Here is a 27680-nt window from a genome sequence, read left to right on the forward strand (position 1 = left end):
ACATAATTATTATTGTACGTTGACATTAGGGGTAATTACAACTTTCCTCGCATGAACGCTTCTTCGTTCACTGTATGACAGAGACGACATAAAAGAAATTTCTAATATCCACTTAGTAGCATTTAATGTTATTTCTTCAAAATAACCTCCTTTCTCCTCAATACAAATGCTGATTTGTGGTCACGTGAATTCGGGACTCAAAACAAAGTGAGTGACAATTTGCAAATGTAATCTTCTATCTAAATCATCATTATCATCAAAAGAGTGGTACCTACTTTATATTTTGTGGTTAGCAGCTCTTTGTTTTACAAGCTTTATTTTATTTATGTCTGCATGTGGTCGTGATGAAGGGACAAAACATGAGAAAACAAATGAAAGTCTATTCCATGAGCTACCATTAGAAACGATATCAGAACAGTCCCCAATAAACCCAGTCATCCGGATACTGCTCTTAATTTGTTCTAAATTGCCTTTATTCTCACTCAGAGAAAAATAATGACCAACAATATTTCATATCGCCCCACGTGCGAGTTGCTGAGGAGTGAGACCGTCCGGTAAAAGTGCAGTGTACAATTAGAGCGAAGTTGATCAGCATCTAGATATGGATAATAAGTGGGCTCGCTATTATGGAGAGAGCAACACGATACGGAGGAAATAGAGTACGAGAAGCAAACATTTTAGGTCACCCTCCGCTTCGAAAGGCACTATTCGATTCTCGAGTATACAACAACGTACTGTATATCGATCGAGATAATCGATCAGATAACTCTGTTACCGATTCCTGACATTGAATACTCTGTGTTTGTCACGGCTTCTGTCTGTGATTGCATAAGCGGATGTTTTCAAGTCGTGAAGACTTTTTTCTCAGCTTTTGTATTCTCATTGTTGCGTCATGAGCTTATTAAGTTTGTTATTGTTGCTTTGTTACAATGATTTGCGATAGAAAGTCTGTAAAAGAAAGAAAAAACCGCTAAGTAGCATTTTATTATTCGATATTATGGAGATTTCAATCATGCATCATTTACATACTCGTAGTTGATAAAAGCAATTCTGTTTGGGTATAAAATTAATTGCCAATAATTGCTTTGGTATTCTTACAGTTAATTATACGTTATACACGAACGATTTTACTTCGCAAGTACTAACTAAGAGATTACAAGATTGTACTTAGAAACGTTAGCTTGCATGTCTTTGTAGTCCATTTGCGTAGAGATTTGAATCATAATTTCACCGAGTCGTGTGTGAACCGCGAAACTTTCCTATTATCCGTAGAGAAAATATCCCATAAAATGAAAAACGGTTTCACCCGCGCGGGGGTCACGGCCCTGAGAGTGGCGATAGTCAATTAAGATAGTCCCCGGCAAACGACAATCGCCACATAATTATCTCGCTCATTCGTCGTGACCGTACTGAATCAGCATTGCATTAGAGCGCAGGGAGGGTTAGTGTGCATCCACAATCAAAACTATATCAGTGGGCTGCGGCAGTCGCCAGCGCTCAGTACTAGCGCGCCTTGCCCGCGCGCCGACACGCGACCCGAAGAAAGTGAAAATAACACAATGAAAATAACAGTGCAACAATTTGTGTTTTGCGTGCTCGCCCTTGCGCTTGCGAACTGCGATGACCCCACACAAATAGAAAAATATGATAAAAAAGTTAAAACTTACCAACTGGATGTGCCTGGAAAGGATCCCATAACTATTATAGAAAACGCACGTGACGAAAATAATCCCGAAGATAAATGGGAGAACGTAGCTTTTGAACATAAGGATAAGGAAGACGCAGAGTTGAAAAATTTAATGACACACATAGTGCATGACTTTGATGGAAATCGCCCAAGGTGTTACGGCCCTTCCTGCCAAGATGGTTTTAACAGCGAAGAAGACGAAGCAGTTGATGATTACATATTAACCGCAGACAAACTGAAAGATTATGGTGATCTACCCCAGGATCGGCTACAAGCAATATCTGCGCTTGCGGCAAAGCTGAAAAAGGATAAGATAAAAGCTGATAGATATGCTTCAATGAATGGTGATGAAAATGATGAAGATGGAAATGGAAAAGTTTACACTACTTGGAATCGGTTAAAAGTGAAGCAGCACAAACACCCTTACGATGATAAAGACGGGTGGGTGACGTTAGAGCCCGTCGCGTGGTCTACAAGTAAGATTTCAAAGTGGAAGCCCAATGTTAAAAAACAGAAACCAAATCACTGGAACGATGATGAAAACAGATTTCCCAGTAATGATAGATTTCCTAGTGACGATAGATTCCACAATGATGATAGGTTTCATAATGATGATAAGTTTTATAATGACGATAAGTTCCATAATGATGATCGGTTTCATAGTGATGACAGGTTTACTTCTACTCAAGATTCTGGTAATAATTATAACTATAAGCCGCAAAAGAGACCGTCTACTCGTCCCGGTTACATCAATAACAAATTGCACATGTCTACAGAATATGATTCGGAAGTGCCGTCAAAACCCTCGTGGGCTAAACCTCAACAAACCAGCTACCCAGCATCATGGGCCCCTGACGAAGGAAGACGTCCCCACAAGCCCAACTGTGATAATCAAGACCATTATTCCGATGATGACGCTGTATTCTACGGTATGTCAGATTCCGTAGTGACTGATCATCGACCACCTAATTTCCCGTATGAGTACGAGGCTCTTCACCAATCTTCGAGTTCACCACAAAAGCGTCCTTACAGGAGGCCTACTCAAGTTGTGTATTCTGGTGGTAATGATTACGAAACCGATCGTATCTCAAGACCACCTCATGGGGATGGTCAATGGGTGTTGCTATCAACTACTAAAGGATACAGGAACAAGAAACGACAGCGTTCTCTAAATCCACCGGCTGATAATCGCGCAGACGTATCGACTATGACTTCACATCAAGCTGTAGCATTAACGGTATTGCCTGTTGATAAAGCTCACACGAATATGACGACTTCACACGGTGGTTTGCTCGAAGTAGAAAAGAGTTTCCAAACTGTTGAAGAATCCAAACGCGATATGGACAAGAAGAATGACTTAGATGTTGCAATGACACAGTTTAGGCCCGTGTTGAACAAAAATAGGCTTCTTAAAAGGAAGATTGTGTCCAATGTGTCACCAGATAGTTCGACACTATTAGCTGCAGTGGGCGCAGGAATGGTCCCTGCAACCATGGCTATGGTAGTTCCAATGATGTTGGGGAAACGTAGGAGAAGGGAAATAAATAGAACGCCAGATTCAGAATTAGATAGTTTACTTTTATATAAATATCGATAAATACATTATTAGTTAGCTTAAGATATTATTTATTGCCTATTTATTAAATAAATTATTTTGTATGAGTTTTTGTGATATTGGAATGTTTGAGACTTGGCGTGATTGCTTTCGTTGGACTTGTTTTATGAAGGAAATTTTACTTACGACTTATCTCATTTAGATTTAGTAAGACTGTTGTGATTTTTATAGTTGTGTTACTAATAAATAAAATGTATCTTTGAATTACAAATTATTTAAGTCATTTCTTTTCTTACACAACCTTCATACCAATTTAACTAAGTAAATAAAAGATTTTCACTTTAATTGTGTTGTCGCCAATAACTGTATAATATTCCGATATACATATTCGAAAAATAGAGTTCAATGCCATGAACATTGCATTACCTCCATCAAAACACATTTAAAAAATCTGACAACACTTAAGTTTTGCACACATACATACAATCTTTCGATCTCGTCTTAATTTTAACAGTAATTCGGTGTAAGTTGGAACTTTATTTCCTCGTATTATTAATATGTAGATTGCAACGATACGAGATGGCATAGATCGATATACTTTCCGAGTATAACATCAATCGAGTTACTTTCGTGTAACTAACGGTATCACTACAGTTAGAGGATAACTAATGAACTATTAAAACACAAGTTTTGGTCATGCGTTGTAATAAAACTTAACTATAAATTGAACTTAGTACATTTAAATGTTATCTTTAGAATTTATTTTTGTTCCTATTAATACGCATTCGTCGTACAAGGGAAGACAGTCATTATTGAGCTTCAAAACGCAGTCAAACAAAATGATGTAGCATTAAATAATTAGTTAAAAAGTATAATAAAATTACGAACTCTTGCCTCCGTCACAACCGCGTGATGTTATCTGACCAGCATTTCTGTATGCAGGGTTTGTTAAGTTATACCTCTAAGATCCTGGCCGTTATTTGTGACACTGATGACTATAGAAATTGTGACCAATCTAGAGGGAAAGTTCTGGATACCTAGTGGATTGCGTTGATCAATTGCTTCAATAGTACGTAGGTTTACAAACAAACAGATTCAACTTAATTCTTAACTTATTTGTGACTTTTAAAATTATAATATACTTGAATAAGTTTCAACAATAAATTAATATTTATAGTAAACTTCTCCAGGACGACAGTAGATGTTTCCTGCTCGGATCGCTTCCATCAGATATTTGACGCTAAACAGACAAACTATCAGGAGCACTGAAACAGAAGAAAAAGTATATAAACCATATGATTTTCATTTGTTGTTTTATTGGCCCTATTGTGTCCTAAACTTTAATTTGTTTTCTATGTTCTGTGACTTACTCAATCTGTCCTCATCTTATACTCATTCTCATCACATCCTATTTATCTTTAACAAACGTCAAGCGTGTCAGGGTAAAGTAAACATTTTTAGGATTAAATTACCTATACAGTCGTACGTTATTTATATTAATCTTAAGCATGTATTTGTCCTTTTACATTGGTTTTTATATGCATGAACTGTGAGCACTATTATTGGATCATTTGTTTCCAAAAAACGTTATTAAGTTAGAAAAGTGGAAAATAGAACAAGCCGATTGTGTAAGAAATGCCATAATAGAGTAATTATTTTAAATACCGGGTATGCAAGGTTCCCGGTAGTTTTGTCTGAGGAAGTGCGTAAACTTGGTAGATGGTATAACCGTGTTATGGGTCTTAATAGTTTGTATGTTTATGTAAGGATTCATTTCCTTCATTCATAATCTCATAGGAACTTAATTGTAATTTCTTAGGTAAGCTTAATATCAGCTTAAGTAAGTTTATCATTTATTATAATATCTATATATATCATTTATATCATATCATTCATTAGAATAAATATTGTTACTTAACAATATTTACAAAAAAATATACATCACAGCCTTCTAATGAAAAAAAATTTTTTTTTCTTTTTTGAGAAGTCGGTAAAATAAACATTCTTTGTAATATTAAAACAATTTTCAATTTAAAGTAAGATATCCTCTTTATTATTACAAGGAGAATCGGTGAATGTCTAAATCCTATTCATTTCAGAACCATTGGAAATTTTCAAATGGGCTCCGATAGGAAATGAATTTTTATTGGATTTGAGAATTGCATCTGGATAGAAGAACCAATTTCAATTGGAAGAAAGTACTTGGCAATACTTTGTAATAATTATAAGAAAACTGATATCATTGTATTCATTTTGTACTTGCAAGGACTCAGGAACATTAATGATTTTTTTGCCCACAATGAATGTACTACAGTGTTTCTACCTATTTGATAATGAAAATTGGGACTTATTTGGTTGAAATTGAGTTTATATAAATCTTGAAAGTTATATTAAAAAAGATACATCTGATAGATACTCCTTATTATTAGGCTCTATTTAAAAAAAACTCGGAAACCGGTCTTGAGAAAATAAAATACATAGTTTACAGTAATTTTTAGAGCCACTGATGGTAAAACTATGCAGCGTCATAACCCACTGACGGAAAAATTAACCATCCTTTTCGAGCCTATAAACACAAGGAATGTCTATAAAAACGGCCCAGGTTACTACCCTACTTAAGAGTAAACAGTGGGTACTGAAGCTATACTTACGATCAGACAGGGCTATTAGTCCGAGCTGTATCCATCCGGCTGTGAGTGCCTCCCACACGATCAGTATTATCGTGAAGAACAGGTGGAAGAAACTGTACACGAAGAATGTCGTCACTAGACAGTGGTTCGCCTGAAATGGGAATAAAATTATTGAGAAGAAAGACTTTAAGTAATTTTTGATGAATATTTAATAAGAAGTTATTATAAACAAATAAATCGACGATGAAAATCTAAGTGAAAATTGAAGAATAAATAAGTTCCTAAATAATAACAAGTTTTTCGCAAAAAATCCTCGAGTTAGGCATAATATTCCTTTGAATTATATAATTTGAATAGCTTTGTTGTGCGTCGTTTGTAAGTCAATCAATCAGTCTTGTTACTGCTTTGTACATTTATAATCTTGCCTGTTTTCTGTAACTGTAAACCATTGAAGACATAAACGGAATGATATAAGGCCACAAGGACATGTCTATTCATTAACCTATTTCCACAAATAGTTTAAAGCTCAGCCTCATTGACCATTAAAACTTCATCTTTCAGCATTTGATCTCTCCTGAAACCTATTGTTAAATAATCGGTAAGCAAGATATTTCCTACTTTCAAAACTATTTTATAATCCAATTTCTTTAAATGATCTAAATATGACACAATAAGCGATTAAAATTGTCTAACTGCAGAAAAAAAACGGATTTCACTTTCATCTTTCTATTCGAATTACAAAAGTATCGATAATACCTAATAGTCAAATAGGCTTGTTTCGTAACGCCAATTTCCAAAGAAAGTATTATCTCGTTTTAATAGGAGAAAATGTTCTGTGAAAACTAATTTCGGGTCTGTTTATTTCATGGCGGTTATTTAATTTGTATTGTGACTCTCTAATGCCGCAATCGAGTTACGTAAGTAAGACATCGGTGCGTGCATTTAATGACGTTATTGGCTGTATCGATAGATGCCTGTGCTTTGAGTCGTATCGACGAACGTCATGCATATAAACAAGTTGAATGGACCCGCGTCATAGACTACTTGTATAGTATGGTTATGGTAAATGGATCGTAATAATTTAGCACTTATTAATCTGATTATTCCTTGCCATATAACATAGTATTTTTACAGGAACTAAATTGAATATGATATATCGAGTGTGTCGTTCATAATCACATTAAATTCTATCACATGTACTTCATGATATTCTATAGCGAATTGGAAAAAAAAATAACATAATCCATTCAGTGGTTTAGCCACAGGACTCATTTTTCGTTTTCATAATTTACAACATCATGTGTAAAGCAGAGATAAAGTTAGGAGTATCGAATGTTTTGATCAGTTGACAGCTGTCAGTTTACAAGGGAGAATTTCAGCTGTTTGTAATGACTGACTTCTATATGGTGTTCTAATTTTCGCACATTTTTATTCTATTTACTTCGTTTGAAAAATGCATTTTTTTTATTTTTGCGTATTTTTCTTTTTTCTTTGTGTTAATCGACATATATCAACCAGTATATTAACGCATTTCATTTAATGTGATTATGAACGACACACCCGATATAATATACCTACATACACATAGATTTCGTATCTTAGTGTGAACCGTTCTTTTGTTTATGCATCAAAAACGTACGTCTTCTCACAAAACATGTTAACAAAACAATAATTTCTTAAAATCGTACTAGCTATTTTAAAATCTTGGTCTTCCAATAACACACAACCTAGTACAAAGTTACAAACTTATTTTAAAAAGATTGGCCGTATCATATATCTGCTACTTATATCAATTCTCACCGCGATACGGACCGACACTTCTCGAGAGGCTTTCCAGTCCGATACGATTTTATCGGAATATATCTCGAGTAAAATACCGATATTATCGAGCATCGGACTTGTGGGAACATTGTCTCTCCTTTTGAGTAAAAAGTTGTTATTACAATGGGAAACAAAGCTCGTGTTAGTAGTTGTTATCGGTGCAACAATGCTTGACTTTTTATTTCCTTTGGTTGATGGTGGAAACAATGATGTTCAATTAAAATACTTGAATTAGATCCTGTTTTTATACTGAAAAATATTCTTTGAACTGATTTTATATGTACATAGGTATAGCTAATATTCTTTTTTAGGCCCTAGATTATCTGTATCAAATTTCATTTAGATCATTTCAGGAGTTTTGGTGTGCAAACGCGATTAACATACAGTGTTCTTTTGCAATAATAATATTAGTATACATTTTGTATGTACAACATATGAATTGTTTACTCTTTATTAAATACAAATATCTTACCTTATAAGCACCACAAGTGAACATAATAGCAAATAGGAATAGCAGCATTCCTATCGTTATATACGTGAGGTAATACGTCAGCACGATTATCCTCTCCAACGAATCCTTTGTGGATCCAAATATGCTCTCCAGATTCTCGAAGTTTCTAAACTTTTCATCCTTCTCGAAATAGTTGTTGGTCACGTTCAGTCCTAACTGGTATAAGTGGAAGGCCACAGTTGCTATCGCTATCAGCTGGAACAAAGACAACTTATGTTTAGAATTGTGATGATACAGTTTTAAAGATGGATACAGATGTATAGGTTTTATTGGCTGATTCCCGGATCTACATTGCATTAATAAAAGTTTGATAAAATATGAGCTTGAGCTTAAATCCAACTATTGATGTTGAAGAATTGTCATAAGCATCAGACCCTTTATTTAACTAGTTTTATGTTATTTTAAATGTTATGTTTGTGATGTGGTAGTTCTCTTTTAATTATATAAATAGATAATCATCTTCATCATGATCATAAAGAATCATCAAAAATCTAAAAATTCGCTCAGCAACTTTTAACAATAGAATAAGATAAGTAGGAATAGGAAAGGTACCCGTGCTGCGCCTGATTTATAAAGCTAGCAAAGCGCCGTAAATACCAAGTTGAAAGCGACACTTCGCGACGCTATGCGTTTTGCTATTTCGTTTACATCAGGCGCTTCAACAGACGGCTTTATTTGACTTGAAGATGTTTGCACTTGCTCTCAGACTTTAGATTAATTTTGTCTCCAACTATTCTTGTATTGGTTTCAAATAATATATTCCCTTTATAGCTCTATCAAATTTGATATTAAAAAAGCCTAGACAGTCTGATACACCACTTGAACTGTTACCAATAAATAGATTCATATATGTCGGCAATATTCTTTCAAATAAATGTAAATATAGATAAGTAATACTTACTATTACAATGTACCCGAATATAATATTTCCCACCCTAAGGGGGAAACAGAAAAGGAACTTTCTCGTCATCTTTTCATCTGTTTTCCTGAAAAAGGGAAAGGTAAATATAAAAATACGTTACAACATTTCATATGAAGAACGAAATGTTACACAAGTTCACGCCAATGTTTCCAAAAAAGAAATACGAAGATAGAAAGTCTTACTAAATCTTTCATTAAAAATGTTTATTTTTTGAGTTAGAATGAAATGATTGGGGCATAGGTATTAGGATTAAGTTTCATGTGAATAATAATTGCTGTCTAAAAATATATATACCAAAATTCATGGCTCAATATCCACTGCTCCCTCCCCCCACCACTCACACACGTAACCAAAACAAAACTATCTATGCACAACACACAACCGAAACGTTCGCTATCAAAACACGATGTGCTATTTCAGGTACCTACATATAACACTAATCGCAGTACACGACCAATTTAATTAGGTCTTTGTCATCGTTGACTCTAATGAGTGGGACGGGTTAATGAATAGTGGTTGTCGAGGAAGCGACTCCACGGTTCGCTGATCGCTGTAAAGGTTGCAAGAAGGGAGAGGGTTCGGGTGAACGGGCCAAGGTCGGGAGCGTCCGTTTATAAAAAGGTAGCTAAGTACATAGATAAAAGGTGTGTCGGCCTTCCTCTGCGTTATATGCGATAAGAATTCTTTAGGGAATTTGGACACCTGGTTTCGTAAGTAGTTGGTACATACTTAAATGGTAGCGCACGTGTGTCTTCCGTGTTTCAATGAGCGTTAAACCGTGATGACCTCATTTGGATTTGGTGTTGATGGAATAAAATGTAGTGTTAAACTTACTAGGTCATTGACCAGGTATAAAACCTCCTGTACCTAGAAAAGAGTACTCAGTACAGTCATGTAAAATACTATGATAGACAAAAACTACAAATAGATCAAAAAGCAAAGAGATCAAGAGACCCACTTTTGCTCTTTTCAACGATCGTTTGAAACTCAGTATTACGGTGATTATAAGTAGCAGTAGACTTGCTGCCTTTTGACCTCTAGTATCTTTAGAATCTCAAGTCTATTCCCGTGGATGCACTAAACATTCAAAGACCAACTTCACCTTTAAAGTTTACGAAGGTTGATACAGAAATAAACGAGACTATAATCTTTTTGGGCTGTCGAACTTCGTGAATGCTACCCAAGCCTTTGTGTTTCTTTGTGATCATTTCGGTTAGCTTTGTAGTCTGTTGTTTGTTTTAAGTTTCTGTTTCGATTTTGTTTTATTTTTACGTTAAGAGATTTAGGTAAGCGGTTTTTGACCCAAACGGAAGGGTTCAGTTTGAGAACAGAATAACTGCTTATTTTAATAGATAATTTTCTTACAAACACTGGTGAAAAATATTACAATATAACAAGTTTTCGAAAAGCTTACCTAATCTCTATACTCTCGCATCTTAATATTTTTGTTAAATAATCTTACTGTTTTAATATACTAAAACAGCGTTTCCCAAACTTTGTTCTACTGTGACCCGGTAAATTTCATACTCCTTCTTCTGCCTTCTTCCTTCCCGACCCATTTAAGTTTGGACCCACTGAAATTGTTTATTTTTGACCAAGGCATCCAAGTTCGCCGGAAACGATGACAGTTTTATCCTGAGGTCTGATTCGACTTCAAGTCGGTTTCTATATTTATTTTTGAGGTACACTAGTGTGGAAAACCCTGCTTCACTTGATGCCAATGGTCGGGTTTATTACGGGCTAGGACAATAATGCAATGAAAAACGTACACAGCTACTCAGATTTAACTAATTTCGGCAACTTAAAAGGTACTTTTTATACTTAATTGTTGTCGTTATTAAGAGTGGGTGTGATGCTAGATAGTTACTAGATGTACTTATTTAAAATACGGAGGCAATGCTGCGACCCGGTATTTTGACCAGGTACCGGGTCGGCGACCCACCAAATGGGAACCGCTGTACTAAAAGATAAACTAATATTACGTAACACTGTCAACAGTTTTCGTCCTATTTACATCAATTAAGAACGCGAACACTTGTCTGATAAGCCGTTTGCGCCATAAAACAAAGCTAACGCTGTGAACATGGAACCATCTTAATAACAACGCTTAGGACCAATTAAAACTCTTCTTCTTGCTCGATAAATAGTTGAAAAGTAGTTGAAAGTATTATTTTTGCTTATTACCTACACAGAACGTTTGCCGTTTTTTGGTTCAAATGAAGTTTTATACATACCTACTCCGTATCTAGGTATATTTCTATATTCTAGCAAATAATATTTCCATATACAAACTTAAATACTTATCTTTTAAAATAAAAGCTTTTATTTATATAAAAATACATACTTAAGTAGGTACGAAAATTAATCAATAAGGTTACAAAAAGTGTTGCAAATTCCACGCTTCTTCACTTCTTAAATAAATAATTACTAGACACACGGTAAACTTTGGTCACAGTTGAAGAGCTTTTCCACCGTTCACTGTGAAAAAAGTTTGATAGTAAAAAGTTGGCTGCATTGCTAAGGTTACCATAGCAAAAGCTTGGAGCATGCTTGCTCATCTTGATATCTAATTCGCCATGCAAGTCAGTAAAACTGAACTTTTAAAGTGATAAGTATTTAGGTACCATTACTAATATTTACAAAATTATCGCAAAAGGCCACAGATTAAAAATAGTTAATTCCATATTATTTAATACCGCAGTTGACAATTTTAACTAACAGAAACATAAACAACAATTACACTGGCCTTTACCAACAAATCATTGAAGACAATAATTATTCACAATCGGGACATCTATGCAGGCAGAATGCATAATGCGATAGCACACAAGCTGCATTTGGTTAGTGAAGCATTGCATATCGCAGCTGCTCATGCAATTTGCATCACAATATGCACCTGATGCAGAAAACTGGCCATTTTCAGTAATAGCCGGTCAAGTACAACTGGAACACGATGTTTGAAGGTTTTGTACTTATAAATTTTAATTGACGTTGAACCCTGGCTTGGCAAAAATTTGTTCAACTGTATTATATATAACTTTTCTTGAATCAGTTTGTATAGTTAAGTTTTACAAAAAGTAGCTTTAAGTTAAAAAAATAGGAAAATTACAAGCATCCGAATTGATAACCGAGAACTTCAGAATTGTCAATTTTTGGAAAGTCGGTTAAAAATATTCAAGCTTTCAAACTGTTCGGATGCGACTTTATAGACGCCAGCTTATCAAGCTACTACAATTTATCAAATTAATAGATTTCCTACTATATCTCTTGATTTTGAAAACTGAATAGATTGGAGTAATTTAAGAGTCTTTACTATGAAAAGGTAGCTAAACCTTCCTCCTGGATTACTCTAAGTAATTACTCATATAATCACAAGGAAATTCGACGACTTTGTTTCAACAATAATTTTATTACGATGCAAGGTGCGGCAGATGATAATAATGGCTACATAATAGTGTTGCCAGTAATTCAGTTATTGCTTCAAGCTAAGTTTACGGGTCGCATACGTGGCGTATATTGCAATCACCTATTGTTATTTAGTCGCGTGAGTTTACCAGGGAATTGTGTCATATGTGAGCTGGCAACACAAGGGTGTTTATTTTGGTATGAGTACAAGTCTAAAATGACTAAATATTGATGGTTACCGACTTTGTTTAGGCATGGCTACTTTTCTTACTTTTTAATTCCTTGTTTCTGAAATTAAAAATAATTTACGGTGTTCTTAGTAAATTATCAAAATTTTTTCAAAAGTATAATGACGAGAAGATATAGCTTTCTTAAATGCAGCTTAGCAAATGCTTTAGACACGGATTTTGATGACCTACTAAAAAACAAAACAAGAGACTTCAAAATAAAAATAGAATGTATCAAAAAACTTTTTTACAAAAAAATATAACCGACTTCCCAAAACACTAAAAAGCAAAAAAAAAAAAATTTTAGGTGCATCGGCCTAGAAGTCGGTGTCTAATGGATGTCCCACAGTTATTTTTGCCACCGACTTCTAGGCCGATGCACCTAAAATTTTTTTTTTTTGCTTTTTAGTGTTTTGGGAAGTCGGTTATATTTTTTTGTAAAAAAGTTTTTTATTTTGAGCTTTTCAGTGAAACGAATAGGTCACTATCCACATAACTGGAAAGTTCTCATTGATACGAAGAATATAAGCCTAAACACGAGGTAGTTTTCATTTTCAGTTATCGAGCTCCCTCGACCTTCTCTGGTCTCCATCATCAGGTCAGCTCCAAACCTTCACTGTTGCAAAGGTCTCGTCAATACGAATAATATAAGCCCAAACACGCCGTAGTTTACAGACTCAGATGTCAAGTTCCCTCGACCTTCTCTGGTCTCCATCATCAGGTCAGCTCCAAATTTTCACTGTTGAATAGTGCTATCAGGCATACATATGAGTGTCAAGGTTGTACCCTATGTATGCTTACAACTTTCGAAAGTTGCCCTCGATTTCTCAGGGTTTCCATCATCAGATCCTGACCTGATGACTATGGGACCAATTGGCAGCTATTCCGCGTCGAATAAAAAAAGAATCATGTAAATCGGTCTATAAACCTCGGAGTAATCGATGTACATACATAGAAAAAAAAAAAAAAAAACATACCGGCCGAATTGAGAACCTCCTCCTTTTTGGGAAGTCGGTTAAAAACAAATGGATTTGAAATCTTATAAGGAAAGAGAAGCTGTTTATTCAGTGCTGATCTCATCACTATAGTGTCCCTGTCAGTCAGCCTGAGTCAATGTACAATTTATAGGTATCAACACAGTGTTTTCAGACTAACATGTAGATGACGCCAAACTTTTTGTCGTCAAGGAACATTGCGCGAATCTCTGCGCAGAAACCATTTTCAATTAAGTATGAGCTTGTGAGGTGTGGGCTAGTAGTAGATGCCTTATACTTAGTCAATTATCCATACTATCCCTACTAATATTATAAATGCGAAAATAACTCTGTCTGTCTGTCTGTCTGTTACGCTTTCACGTCTGAACCAATGTACTGATTTTAATAAAATTTGGTACAGAGACAGAGTTGACCTTGAGAACGAACATAGGATAGTTTTTATCCTGGACTTTGAAGAATTCTCAGAATTAAGCTTGAAAACTTATCTTAATAGGCAGAACCCCACGTAATTTATTCCTAGTCAAAATGTAATATTAATACCAACCCAAAGAACATAAAATATTATGGAGAAGAGTTCATTGACTTGTGGTCATTTTTTATTTGAGTTTTTTAGCTAAAATTCTATAGTTTTTATGACAATTGGGCGAACTTGGAAGCATCCGTACCCAAAATTACTCGTATAGGTAAGTAAGAGTAGTCCGTATTGATTTGATGATCTACTACTACTTATAAGGTGCATATTAATTGTTACTCGCTTTTAGTATCTTGTATGAAAGTCTCACTTTCGCCTAAAGTTTGATCGGAACCTTACCTGGTAAGTTTCTGGTGGTTTGCTAGAATATGCTGCTTTTTCATATTATGTATGTTTATACATAACAATATAGGAGACTGACCATAATTAATAAAACCATAATGATAGTAGGTCCAACTGAGTTAAGTCAACTAGTTTTTTTCACAGACATACTCTGGTTCACGTTCGATCCCGCTTTTTTACATAAACAGGTAACTAATATCGTACATTAATGGTCTACATAGAAATGATATATACAAAAATAACTCAAGACAGCTTAAAACAACAACATATCAACTTTGTAAAAAACAGTGACCTTTTCGGATTACACTTAAAAAAAGATTACATTAAAATTAAACAGGTAGGTATAACAGGTATATAAGAAATTAAATTAATGTTTTGTAGCCTAAATAATATTTTTCTTACAAAAAATGATGATTGTACTAAATAGGTACAATCATGCTATATGTAAAACAAAATTTTGTGAAATCTGAACCGTGAAATCGTTTACGTAAGTAGGATAGATCCTTTCTACTTCTCACATTTACACTCAATCAAAAAAACAATTTAATTTTGGCGCCATGTAAATTAAGAGCTAAGTATCAATAAAAAATATAATTTGAATATTGTTTGTGTCGCCAACAGCCAAAACAGGGGCAACGAACTGGTTTCATCTTTAATTAATTAAGTCTATTTTAGACGTCCTCGTTAATCAGTATCACTAAACAGGATCTATTCACTTCAACGAACTGTAGACCAAATAACCTTCTAAATTTGGTGAGGCTTAATTCAATTTCTACCAAAAAAAAAAAAAGATTTTTATCTATAAAAAGTTGGTGGTATAATTTGTAAAGACTATAACGACTAATTTATTATTTTTCAAAGAGCCCATACTAAAGTTTCTGAAGTTTTAAATAACCGCTTTGTAATGAACTACCTACCCATTAAACCGTCTAGACATCGGATGACGCTTATTACCGACAGTTTTCCCCACCTCTAGTAACAAAACAGGTACTTTTACAGATGCCTCCACAAAAACGAACAAAAGATACAATAACTTACTTCCCACGACAAGTTCTCTATTTCTTTCAAAATCCAATTTGAGCACTTTTCTTCGAACAAAATTATATCGGCTTCACATCACAATCACTGTTACATCACTAAAGGCTGGGACTTCATTGATTCACTTGTATCAAACACTAATATTAAATTTATTATCGATTTGTTTCGCGTGTTTTAAAGAAATTCGATTTTCGAGATGCGCTCGCGCGGACGGTATCGCGCTCGGTCGCTCGAAGACTTGAAGGCATACAGGTTGCTTACGTCATGGCAGCAAGGCCGGTCGCGCGACGCAACCTACTGTCCCGATCGGGGAATTAATCGTCACTGTACAAGGTCAAGCCGAAATGATACATTTTAGTCTTATTGATAAAGTTCTTACTGTATGACGATGACGAATTAATTAGGTTTGTCATGGTACCTTTGTATCAAGGGCGAGTTGATAAAATGTCTTGTAGGAATGAACTTCGTGAATGAACGGTTGATTTGTTTTTATTCGGAAGGACTGGAAGCAGTCAACCGTACAATCGGAATAATTTGGCAACCTCAACTGTGAAGCCACGCTGAGGCCTGATTTATTCAGCAATTCTAAGGCAAGTTCGATATCCAATACTAGTTTGTAGAGAACAGTCGATGTCCTGACATGAATGAACATTAAAGAGTCATGGTCAAGGGTCATCGCGTCCGGAGAGGTACGAGCTATTATAACGAACAGACAAAGCGAAGTAGTGACAGCGCAGTTTATCTATCTATTGTGTGAAGTATTGCTAGGCCTGATGAATTGAAATTTTGGTTTGTCAGTCACCTATAACAACAACTAACAAACTGTCATAATTATTTTTTGATGATGTACTAATGTAAGGAGCAATACGGTGCCAGCCAGTGAAGGTCCGAGATATAAAAGGAATCATTAGCACTTAGACAATAAGTAGCAAAACATACTTTGACTTAAAATAAGGGTAATTTGGTTTATAATATTATATACCAAAATCAGTTGCCCACTATTCATTTACTACCAAGCTTTTAAGATCAATCTTTCAGATAAGAACATTCACTATGCTATTCCAAAATTAAAAACTTAGTTTTATCGAATACAATGAGAAACATACTTTCCCGTATTCCTAACCGAAAGAAATACATCTTGTGTCAAGATTGAGCGATAGAGGTTCAAACAATAAGATCACTCTTGTTTCTCACGTTTAGACGAAGCTATTGTTATATTGTGGTCCTCGTTACGGTTCATTTTACTGCTTATTAAGATGCTCCACGTCAATTCATATTGACCCGTCAATAACGTTTAAGTGAGTAGTTTATTGACACCGAAATACACACATGGACCAATTTTTTACAAGGACTTAGGTAGGAAGAATTAGGCTTATGATTTTTCATAATAACAACAGGGGAAATAACATGATAAGTAATTATTATGTTGATTAATTCATATAAATTAGATCTAAGGATGAATACAATTATGTAACTACGACTATTTATAGCTCAAGCTTTTTCCTGTTTTTTGACTGTCACAGACGATTTAGCCCAGACTAACGTTGAACCAATTGGGTTTTTCATGTGGAATATCCCGGGAGACCGGATTAGCTCCCAGTTCATTTCTATCTCCGTCAATGTCGATAGATTGACAAGGACAACAAGCCAGCTTAACTATAATAGACATCACATGTTTAACATTTAAAGGTCTCAAAAACTTCCCAGAAAAACGTTGCAAGCGGTTTTGTGTCGCATATTTATAAAAATATTATCATGCAACTTGTACATAATAGATAAACAAATATTTAAATAATTGTACCAGTATAAACGCAACTTTTACACAAAAAAAATCATATAAGTAAAATGTCTACTTTCTTTATTGGTTAAAATCCTGCTACTACACGTATGGGCAACTTTACCATAAAATAATGAAAAATGTACGTCGTTGCGTGCACAACTTATAGACAAGTAAGAGTGGGTGGCTCGGAACGGGTTAGACTGGTCTTTGAGCCTACTTGCCGGGGTAGCGGCCAGAGTATATGAGTCTATCGCGATCATTAACTTTACTAGTGATCACACTATTACTTTTATGGTGTTACAGCTTTCTAGAACTTTCTTCTTTCTCAAAAATAATCTAGATAAGTTGCAACTGATTAACATAAATCGGAAAGTTACAAACGCACATATATAAATTGTGACAATTAATGATAAGTTTGAATAAATAATATAAGGTAATTAGTCTTAAAAATTTAAGGATGTCACTATTTTGGCAGAATAATAAATTGTTAATTTGGTAGATTTTATTAACGTTTGAGGCAGTTTCTATAATTTGACAGAAGCACATAGAGTCGGAAGCACATAAGAAAATAATGGTATGACAAATACAAATAGTTTCATATTAAGTAAATTATGTACTTACTTGATAGAATGCTCTTAATAGCCGACTACTATGATAAACTCCTATTGGCTTATCTGTTAGCTGCTCATAAAAGCTATGGGGGTTCGTTAAGGGCTTATCATAGATAGCCACACCATTTCTCCCATGATGTGCCATAAAGTGAATTATTTTCGCCATGTCATAGAAGTGCGATAATATTGATGGGATTTCAGTAAAGATGAACGGAGAAAAATATAGTGTTATCTACATAATATTACTACACTAAGATTAACTTTTATACACAGTTTATAATATATCGGGACACCATTTTCACACACGGTCGGTTAGCCCCATGGTAAGTTATTAATTAACTTGTGTTATGGGTGCTAACACAACTGATAAACTACATATAGCTACATGTATACATATTGATAAATACATATTGTAACACCCAGACCACGACCAACACGCATGCTCATCACACAAATGTCGACCGAACCGGGAATCGAACCCGGGACCTCAGGATCGGCAGTCCAGCATGGTAACCATTGCGCCATCGAGGTCGTCTCAGTTGATACACTTTTATGGTATACAATCTAGTTTCCCGCGGTTTCACCGACTTCTTCCTGTACCCAGACAAAATAACGCCCATGCTATCATTAAGGTGATAGCCCAGCTACCCAACATTGAATTGTTTTTTTCAAATTCGTTCTAAAGTTTCGGAGCCTATAAAGGAACAAACAAAAAAACGTCTTTATTATATTAGTATAGATTAGGTATAAGACATGAATTTTTGTTATGGTTAATTTCCTATGAATTTACTATACCATTACCGTTTTTCAGCAATTGATAGACAGTAGATTTATTAAAATATTATAGAAGAAGATAAGTAGGTACTGAATAAAAAGTTGTGTAAGAATAAAAACAAATAAAGGGTTGTTGCTAAGTGAAACCAAGTATCATAAGATAACAAGTTGTACCCAGAACTACAGAAAGAAAGTACAAATCTCAATGAAGGTTTTCCTGTTGTGTTTCTTTTGCGCAGTCCACAACATGTTTACCCTGTTTTGTCACGAGATGACCTACATATAATAGGTACCTATAACTACCTACCTTTGCGTGTGTGTGAGTGATTGTGTTCACACTTTCTATAAATAGCATTGACTGTATAAGAACGGTCACGCCCGTGTAGGTCACAGAAATTACTTGCTTATAAATAGCACGAGCCACTTGTACAACAAAGAAAGGGTATCTACTTTGTTGGTTTATTAATAAACCTACTTAGTTTTACTTTGGTAAAAGGATACAGATTGCTGGAAACTTCCCTTGTATAAGTTGACCATAGTTTTACTCTATACCACTTTTTTTCTTCTAAGGCTTGGCAGACCTAGCATTTTCCTAACTGTTTTGGGGTCGGCTTCCAGTTTAACTGGATGCCGCTGTATTACTAGGAGCGACTGCCTTTCTGAGGTCCTCAACGGGGAACTCAATACTCCTTTTTAAGATTGGTTGTCAGACTTTCTGACTTCTCCCTACTCGTAACGACTGCCAAAGATGTTCAAATGAATTTATTTTTATTTTATACAGTTAATTTGTTTGACAGTTGTAATTGATAGACTATTTTTTCTCACACTCACATTTACTTTATTTACATTCTTTTGTTTTAAATTAACTTGTCATTCAATAGTACCTACTTCATACATTTTGTACTACGTCTGCTGTCGCTTGGGATTACGATGTCAATAAATTCCCACGAGCGGTTGCTTCTCAGTACATACATTCCATTTCCTAGTAGCACAATATATCGCACTGTTTCGCTTAATGTGTAGTTTCTATGGATTGTTTACATGCGAGTCAGGCTGTAGAGTATCAAAAGGAAGGATATATGTGTAGATTTTTTTGTTGTTTCAATATTTACCTACCAATGTTGTTTACAAGTGTTTCACGTGTAATAAATGTATAGGTACATAAATGTACACTAAATATTTTCTTATTATTAATATGTTATCTTTATTTATAGAAAGTAATTATCTGTATTGCCTTATAGGTGACGGAAAAGAAGAACGTAAATGTTCTGCCAATCAATGAATATATTTCTGTCTGGAAGAAGAAAATTCAGTTCAAATTAAGGACCCATTTCTATTTATAAATATACTCATTAATGGTGTTTTTGTAATGTTGTTGGAACCTTTTACGCGTAGTGACGTCAAAGACAGCCATTAAATCAGGTGTACCTTCACCTATCTAAAGATACCTATATAATATTGCTTTATGAGGCGTGAAAACTGATGAGTACCTACTTTGTTTTTATTTCCTTGTCAGGTTTTCGCGTAAAAGGATGTAGTACAAGTACAAATTCCAATCAAACAATTTTCTTTTGTGTTTACCGCTGGAACTTAGAACATAATTGACGAATCTGTAATTAAAGTTGATGTTTTTTTAATGATCGCGTATTAGGTTGATCTGATAAGCTTTTTTTTCTCTCTGATTACATTTTTTTGAAGGTTAATTCGGCTCCGTTTAAGTTGAATATGAGGTACAGAAAGCATTCAAGTTTCAAGCAGTCAAGTTTCGTACAAATTCAGTAAAATTGTGTTGAAAAGTTACGGAAAATCTAGACTATAGAAAATTAAGATAAGCATAGATATTTGCCAAATATCTAAATAAACCCAGAGAAGACTTCTCTCGAGACGCCGGCAGAGTCGCGTGTAAAAGTTAGTGAAACTATAAAAGGCCGAATAGTCGGAAAAATAATGTCTTGTCATGAGATAACAACAGCACTAAGTGCTGACAGACCGATGTTTCCCTTTTCGGTAGCGGTAATAAGTTATTTTCCTCGACTTTTACGAATTACACGGGCCGACAAGAAATTCACTGCTGCACACTCACAATCTTGTAAGTAGTCAAGAGCAGACAGGTTATTCCGTTTATATTGTGTACTAGCTGTTCCTCGCGGTTCCACTGACATACGGACGGAACTTATTCCCGTACTCTGATAAAATAATAAGTACTGCAGCCTATGTCACGCAAGGATAGTGGAGCATTATAACAGAGTGTTAGAATTTATCGAATCGGTTCAGTAGTTTCGGAGCCTTTTCGCGTACAAACAAGCTGATTGTCCTGATAACACCAACACAAAACTCATAAAAGCCTACAAGCTCCTTTCACTACAAATCAAATGAAGTCCTCACAAAACCACTAATTAGCCACTTTTTGCCGTTTACACAAAGAGGCGGCGCACACATCGGTCTGAAATCTCGCTGAATGCGAAGTGGCTTTGAGTAACAAGAACGTTGAAACACGGACGAGTGTGTAAGTGGATGAGTGCACTTGGCGGCTCGCTTCCCCACTAACATAAAGGCTTATAATGACTCTAGTGTATCTTCAAGCCTCGAGTATTTCAACTGGAGCTGTCTTTTTTCTCCCACTTCAGTTTTGGAGCGAAATTGGCTGAGCTGTTGCTGTCTAAATCTGTTTGCGGTTTGAAAGTTTGTGCGGTTGGTTCTAGTTGATGATTCGTTTTAGACTGAGGCGTATTATAAGGAGGGGGTATTCTGAAGGCACTTTTATATATGACCTGATACTCAACAATATGTATACGAATATCAGAAGGAGTTTTCACGAGGATATTTGTTTTGTAAGAAAATCGTTAACAGCTATTTTGTACAGTCTAGATTGGAGACTAAATTCTCTGTCAGAGAAAAAGGAATAAATTGATAAATAGATTGCTTCTAGAAAATTGGCAGACGATATCTTGAAGGATGTTATTACGAAGGGTAAGCTAAGACAGGGGGTAACTCTGATTGATTTGTTTACTTCAACGATTAGTTGTTTACATTACTTAGTATATTGCTTGAGGTTATTGAGTTATCCTTCGTCTATAATAATTTGTTGAAATATTGACACTGGATAGATGTTGCCAGTAATCAGACTCAAAGTTGTATTAAGGTTATAGCTCACATTAAATGACTCTGTCTCCAACCTAAAAAGGGTATATTCAAATATGGACTTTAAGCATTGCTCTTTAGATATACTTTGCATTGGAAACATTGCAGTACCTATGACAGAGGTAAGCTTGCTGATTACCAGCGTATGCTAAAAAATGTAGCCATGTGAGCGGAATCGTTTATGTCGCCTTATGACCTTTAGAATTCCAAAAAATATACGTCAAAATTAAAAAATCCTTACTCCATGAGAACTTTGAGGAAGTTAGGTCTATGATTAGAAAACCGCAGAGATTGGAAAGCGATACTTACTAAACACTGATTGGAAAACTAAGGTATTCCCTGCGGCTTCAGTATCCATTATCGAAGTTAGATATGTTAGTTTCAAATTAGTACTGGATGCCTATCCTAATTCAATTATTTAGGTAAGTACTTAGCCTAACATATAGGTATAGAGCATTAATAGCTATTGTATTGGGCGTTTGTTAAATATGGAATACTGAAATGATTATGTAGGAAGAGCCAACGTCTTTCAGTCAATTAGCCTACGTCTGAATAATGTAGTTTTATAATTGACACATCAATAAACCATTACAGAGGTAAGTACCTTTTTGCAAAGTATGTTGCCTGTTAAAGTTTTGTCTCACCATACAATCACTCATAAATGTACATGCATATTCTAAAGAAATATGTACTTTACTTTCGTACATATTTTATGGCCGTCTGAGACGCCCTGAGAGAATCAAAATAGCAATTATCATTTGAATATTTAGTTGCTCATCTTGTTTAAGTAGGTTCATGTTTATTGACAACCAGTTGGATATTCATCGCCTGGTAAAAATATTAAAATAGGTAGCTAAGCGAGCAAAAGATTGCTGAAAAATAAAAAAAAATACCGGCCCAGTGCGAGTCGGATTCGCGCACGAAGGATTCCGTACCATTATTTATTAAAAAAAAAAAAACACGTTTGTTGTATGGAAGCCCCCCAAAATATTTATTTAATTCAGAAATACATCATCTGTGCAAATTTCAACTCTCTAGCATGGTTCATGAGATACAGCCTGGTGACAGATGGACGGACGGACGGACGGACGGACAGAGGAGCGAAAACAATAGGGTCCCGTTTTACCCTTTGGGTACGGAACCCTTAAAAAACAGCTAAATCTAAAAGGATATAAATATAATGTGTTACAAACTCAAACCTTGATTGCTATCCATTTTAAGTTCCGAAAGGAAATTGCCAACCCAGCGGTTGATAAGTGAAAATGTTTATCACCCCGAGTTAGTGTCTGCTCCTCGTTTCTGCTCGGAAATCAAATGTTTACGTACTTAGAAGGTGGTGAATATATTATAGGTTCTGTTTTCAGTAGCTTCTACGCGAATGATTTCATTTTACGGTCCATTAAGTGAGTTCAGTCGATCGAGCTCCTCTGGTTAGGGAGTTAGTGAGGTAAATAAATTGGCGGTTTCCTTCTTTTATAATACAATTTTCCGTTTATCAAGTCTTCTTAATGTTCTCGTTATTTAAAACTGTCTTCCTTCAGGAGTTTCACCCGTTTTGTAAGAGGTATTGCTCGGACCCGGATAAAAGTAGCCTATAATTAGTAGCGTTACTTTGATATTTAAGCTATTTCATAACAGATTTTATCAAAATCTGGTTAGCTTTTTGCACACGAAGACTTAACAAACACACACGCTCACAAAACCTACATAATTGCAAGGTTTTCATATTTATAATATCTTGTATAGTCACACTGAGAAAACGTTAATATAAAACTTAATTATCAAGTCATTTTGACATGATTTTAGGTTACTCTAGATGTCTACCAGGAAATGAACAACAAAATATCTAAGTTTGATATGTAAATGATGCCTACAAATCGCAGAACCGTAGGAACGGGTTATTTGAAACATTAAGTATGCAAAACTTGTGGTAGGGCACGTTCCTGCTAGATTTGGGCAATCGATTTTCGATACTAAGTTCTGAATTGGTTATGAGGACTGAGAGCTGGATTTAGGCTTTTATAGCTGAAGGTGAAATTTTCCTATGTAGGGACGGTATTGATAGTCATTCAGATGGAAACAATAGTAATAAGTAATCAGGTTGAAGAAATATCAACATTTTGCACAACAATCTGAACATTTTATGACTCTTAGCTACTATGGAAAATATTTTATCGATAAGGCAATAGCAAAGGACGCACTTTTCTAGTGATAAATAAACATGAAAACCTTATAGACTACCATCGTGAGTGTTTAAAGCATTATTCTGAAAACGATACCGGACGAAGCACATTAAATTACACTAGTTTGTAAAACATATTCAAAGAACAACTACATTAGGAACACAAAACTAGAAGCAGGTTAAGCAACATTAAAAACTCTTCTACCTAACCATCATTACTACATTAAAACTACCACATTACTCAATTCACAATCACATTATCCACCTTCGATGTTCAATTGTTCAATACTCCACACCATACAAAGTACTGAAGACATTAATTGGAACTGCATTGATTGGCTGATGAATGAACGTGCTTGCACGAGAGCACCTACATTGCAATTTGTGCAGTGATGAATCGTCCTCAAGATAGTTCACTCCAGTTTACTGGTTGATATCAATCAGGGTAATTGTGCTAGTTCGTATTTAAGGAATCGATAGTTAGACTTTTCATATAAGATAAAAAAATCCTCCATTTTATACAAGATTTTCATTTTTGCTGTCCTGCTAGTTTCTGACAGGATTTGTGGGAACTACCTCACACATCTAGATAGAAAGTAGCTTTGAGCTTTCCTCAAAACTTTGGGACTGTTAATACCTACAAAAAGATTTTTTATGACAAAACAAAACTAGCTCTTCAGCTTTATTGTATGTATTCGTTTAGATATCGGACCAAAACAGCTCTATAAAAAATATGATAGGTACATCCAACAAAGCACTTCCATAATCCGTAGGCTTAGCACGTATCGGTATCAGATTGATCGCTCAGAAATCGGTCCCCTCGCATCGGACGCAGTGCGTGTCGGACTGACCAATTTGTCCGAACGACAATGCCTAATGGTCTCAGTTCAACGGCGTAAGATTGATCACCCGGCTGAGGTTCCTAATAAAGAGGACTAATAGAGCGTTTGCTGGTATTCCTGACATATTCATATTTTGTTTTTTTTTGTAGGTGAATGAGAAACAAATGAATGCGTCTCCGTCGTTTGAGCATTAAGCTTTGGTTTCCTAGGAAAGCGGTGCCGTCATATAACGGCCGTAATACAGCGGTGAATGACGTCACTAGAACGTTGTCTATGTAAACGAAATGGGGCGGTTTCCTAGAGAGCGGTAACGTACACCGTAACTTCAAAAAACGGTGCCGCCATTTGCATGACGGCCGTCTTGACGGTGTCAGATGGTTTGGTGAACGTTTTATTGAAAGCGGTGAAGCTTTTTTAAAATGTATTAGTGTTTTTTTTTCGGAACAACGTAAAAAATGAGTTCCAACTCTTGGAGCAGCGAGGACGACGAAATTTTAATAGATTTCGTTCGTAACCACGAAGCAATAAATAATATAAAAAGTAAAGATTATAGAAAAAGTCAACTAAAACAAAATTGGTGTCGTGAAATTTGAGAAATATTAAATAAAACAGGTTAGCAAGTATAGTACAACTAAAAAAAAGTTTATAACGGTGTGTTAAAACGGCCGTGGAACTATCCACATTTCATCACCGTAAAGACGACCGTCTATTTGCGTCCGTAATATTACGGCCGCTATATGACGGCACCGCTTTCCTAGGAAACCCAAGCTTTAGATGACAGGAAAATTATAACTTGGTGTTAAAATCTGTACTTTTTATTTAAAACTTAATGTGGGAAATACTGCTCTCTGGTAGGAAAATCTATCAGGATGAAACACAGAATGAGATAAATTGTTAATGGTTTCAAATGACTTTTTGTAACACCAACGGCCTAATTGACTTCCTCAATTAATCAATCAGTAAGACAATAGGTCGCCTTATTGTGTTGGCCGTGGCATTGATACCGTGAGATAATCGGGTCGCCTCATTTTACTTAATACCAAAGAAAATTAAATTATCAAAATACAGACGACTTCTGACCCTAATTTAATAAAGCTATAAAAAACCATCAAGTTTCCCTCCCGTAAAGCCTACATGCAGAAAAAACAGCGGCACAAAAACCTTGAATGCGGGTAATTTCCCAGGCACGTGTTTTAACACATTTTACAGCAAATAAATGCAAATTGTACCAGTATTTGTGTATCTACGCCGTGTTGCGGAAAATAGCGAAAATAAAAGAAGTTTTAAAAGTAAAATTACTAGGGTTAACATTGGCTCGCTGTGCTGGTTTTGGCAATAAATTGGCGCGGTGTCTGCATGGCGTATGGGGTGACCTTGGCCGTTTGGCAACCCTCCCCAGTCGATACTGGGGTGCTGACTCATAGTTGTCGTGTACACCATGCTTTTATGGGTATCGGTCTTTCTGAAAAATTACTAATCGGAAGAAAATATTGGAAAAATTTTCGATTTTTCGATCGATCACAAGGTTATGAAAGCAATATGCGGGAACGGTTCATATGTAGTTGACCATCTGTAGAAGGCATGTGAAATCGTGTGACGCGGTTGTAATTTAAACATCTTTACCAGCCTTACCAAGTTACCATAGTTTCCTGGGTTGAGAACGAGCAGTCGCTCCACGTAAAACATTGGTACTCAGCTGCATGCGATTAGGCAGATTATGAATAGTTGCCTTAACGCAATACTTTTGTACCACTTACAAAAAACACTTTCACTGCAACATTTATATAGACGCTGTATTGCAGAAAGTTTATACAGACGATGGGACGTGATTCTTTACCGTAGCGAGATTGTTACCCTTGAAGTGAGACAGGACAATTGTAACTATCAGTTCTATACTCCGCATACTCATATGCATTAAGAATTTATTTCTGTTATAAAAATATGTAAAGCTTCTAAGATGTTCTCAGAACCAGATGAAGATTAGAAATAAAATATAAACCTGGCTCCAGACTAAATGTGATTGCTGCATATTTTATATCGTGGTGTCATCTCCACAGACTGTATAAGAAACTTCAAAATTATGCCATTTATGAGAAAACTGTAATATTACATAAAAAATAGTAGTCCTTTTGGCTCTTGTTCTGTCATTCAAATTGCGCAATATGGCAGCGTTTGTGGGCAAAATTCCAAAAGAAATACAAAACCTTTGAAAACATGATTTATGAATATTGTCCCCATAAACTTAACTTATGCACTTAATACTTATGCTAGTTTTTACATGAAACCTGAAAACAAACCCCTAGATTTCAATAGAAAATTATGCTAACCAAACCATTTGTATCTTGGATCAGAAATTAATAAAGATAAAATACTTTTAATAGTTTTGATAGAGAAATCTTTGTGTACGTCGTTTGACGCCGAAGGGTCGCGTCTTCCCGGCGCCACTTCACCCACGCCACAACGAGGGTAGTTATTACTCTCATCCCCAACAAAGGAGGCTGATTTGATAGACGTATTCATCCTTCGTAGTGAACCTTAAGAGTATGTGTACACTACATACGTTTAGTCGGCCGATAGTTGGTTTGGGCTCATAAATTATATATTATTATTATAGTATGAAGACAAATGATTGTATACAACCTGATGATTTGCATCCGTGCAATATTCAAGGACGTAACTATGCAAATGATTCTCAACCCAAATCACCAAAAAAAAAAAAATTTTTTTTGGAATTCCTTCAATGTC

At 35.4% G+C, this 27680-nt stretch overlaps 2 protein-coding genes across 3 annotated transcripts; one reads left to right on the plus strand and one right to left on the minus strand.

The window, feature by feature from the left end:
- The first annotated feature begins 1559 nt into the window (after nt 1-1559).
- On the plus strand, nt 1560-3478 carry LOC124636506. Its single transcript, XM_047172621.1, has one exon. The coding sequence runs from the start codon at nt 1560-1562 to the stop codon at nt 3282-3284; it is 1725 nt and encodes a 574-aa protein (XP_047028577.1). The 3' UTR covers nt 3285-3478.
- Nucleotides 3245-18233, minus strand: LOC124636507. Of its 2 annotated transcripts, none has more exons than XM_047172623.1 (5): nt 18007-18233; nt 9106-9190; nt 8166-8399; nt 5894-6023; nt 3245-4507 (listed from the first exon to the last, which is right to left on the minus strand). In XM_047172623.1, the coding sequence occupies exons 2-5, from the start codon at nt 9172-9174 to the stop codon at nt 4407-4409; spliced, it is 534 nt and encodes a 177-aa protein (XP_047028579.1). In that variant the 5' UTR covers nt 9175-9190; nt 18007-18233; the 3' UTR covers nt 3245-4406. The 2 variants fall into 2 exon arrangements, with proteins under 2 accessions (XP_047028579.1, XP_047028578.1); XM_047172622.1 differs by lacking the exon at nt 18007-18233 and adding an exon at nt 15606-15826.
- Nucleotides 18234-27680: the final 9447 nt, after the last annotated feature.

Source organism: Helicoverpa zea, chromosome 14 (genome assembly GCF_022581195.2).
Source record: "Helicoverpa zea isolate HzStark_Cry1AcR chromosome 14, ilHelZeax1.1, whole genome shotgun sequence".
NCBI lineage: Eukaryota > Metazoa > Arthropoda > Insecta > Lepidoptera > Noctuidae > Helicoverpa > Helicoverpa zea.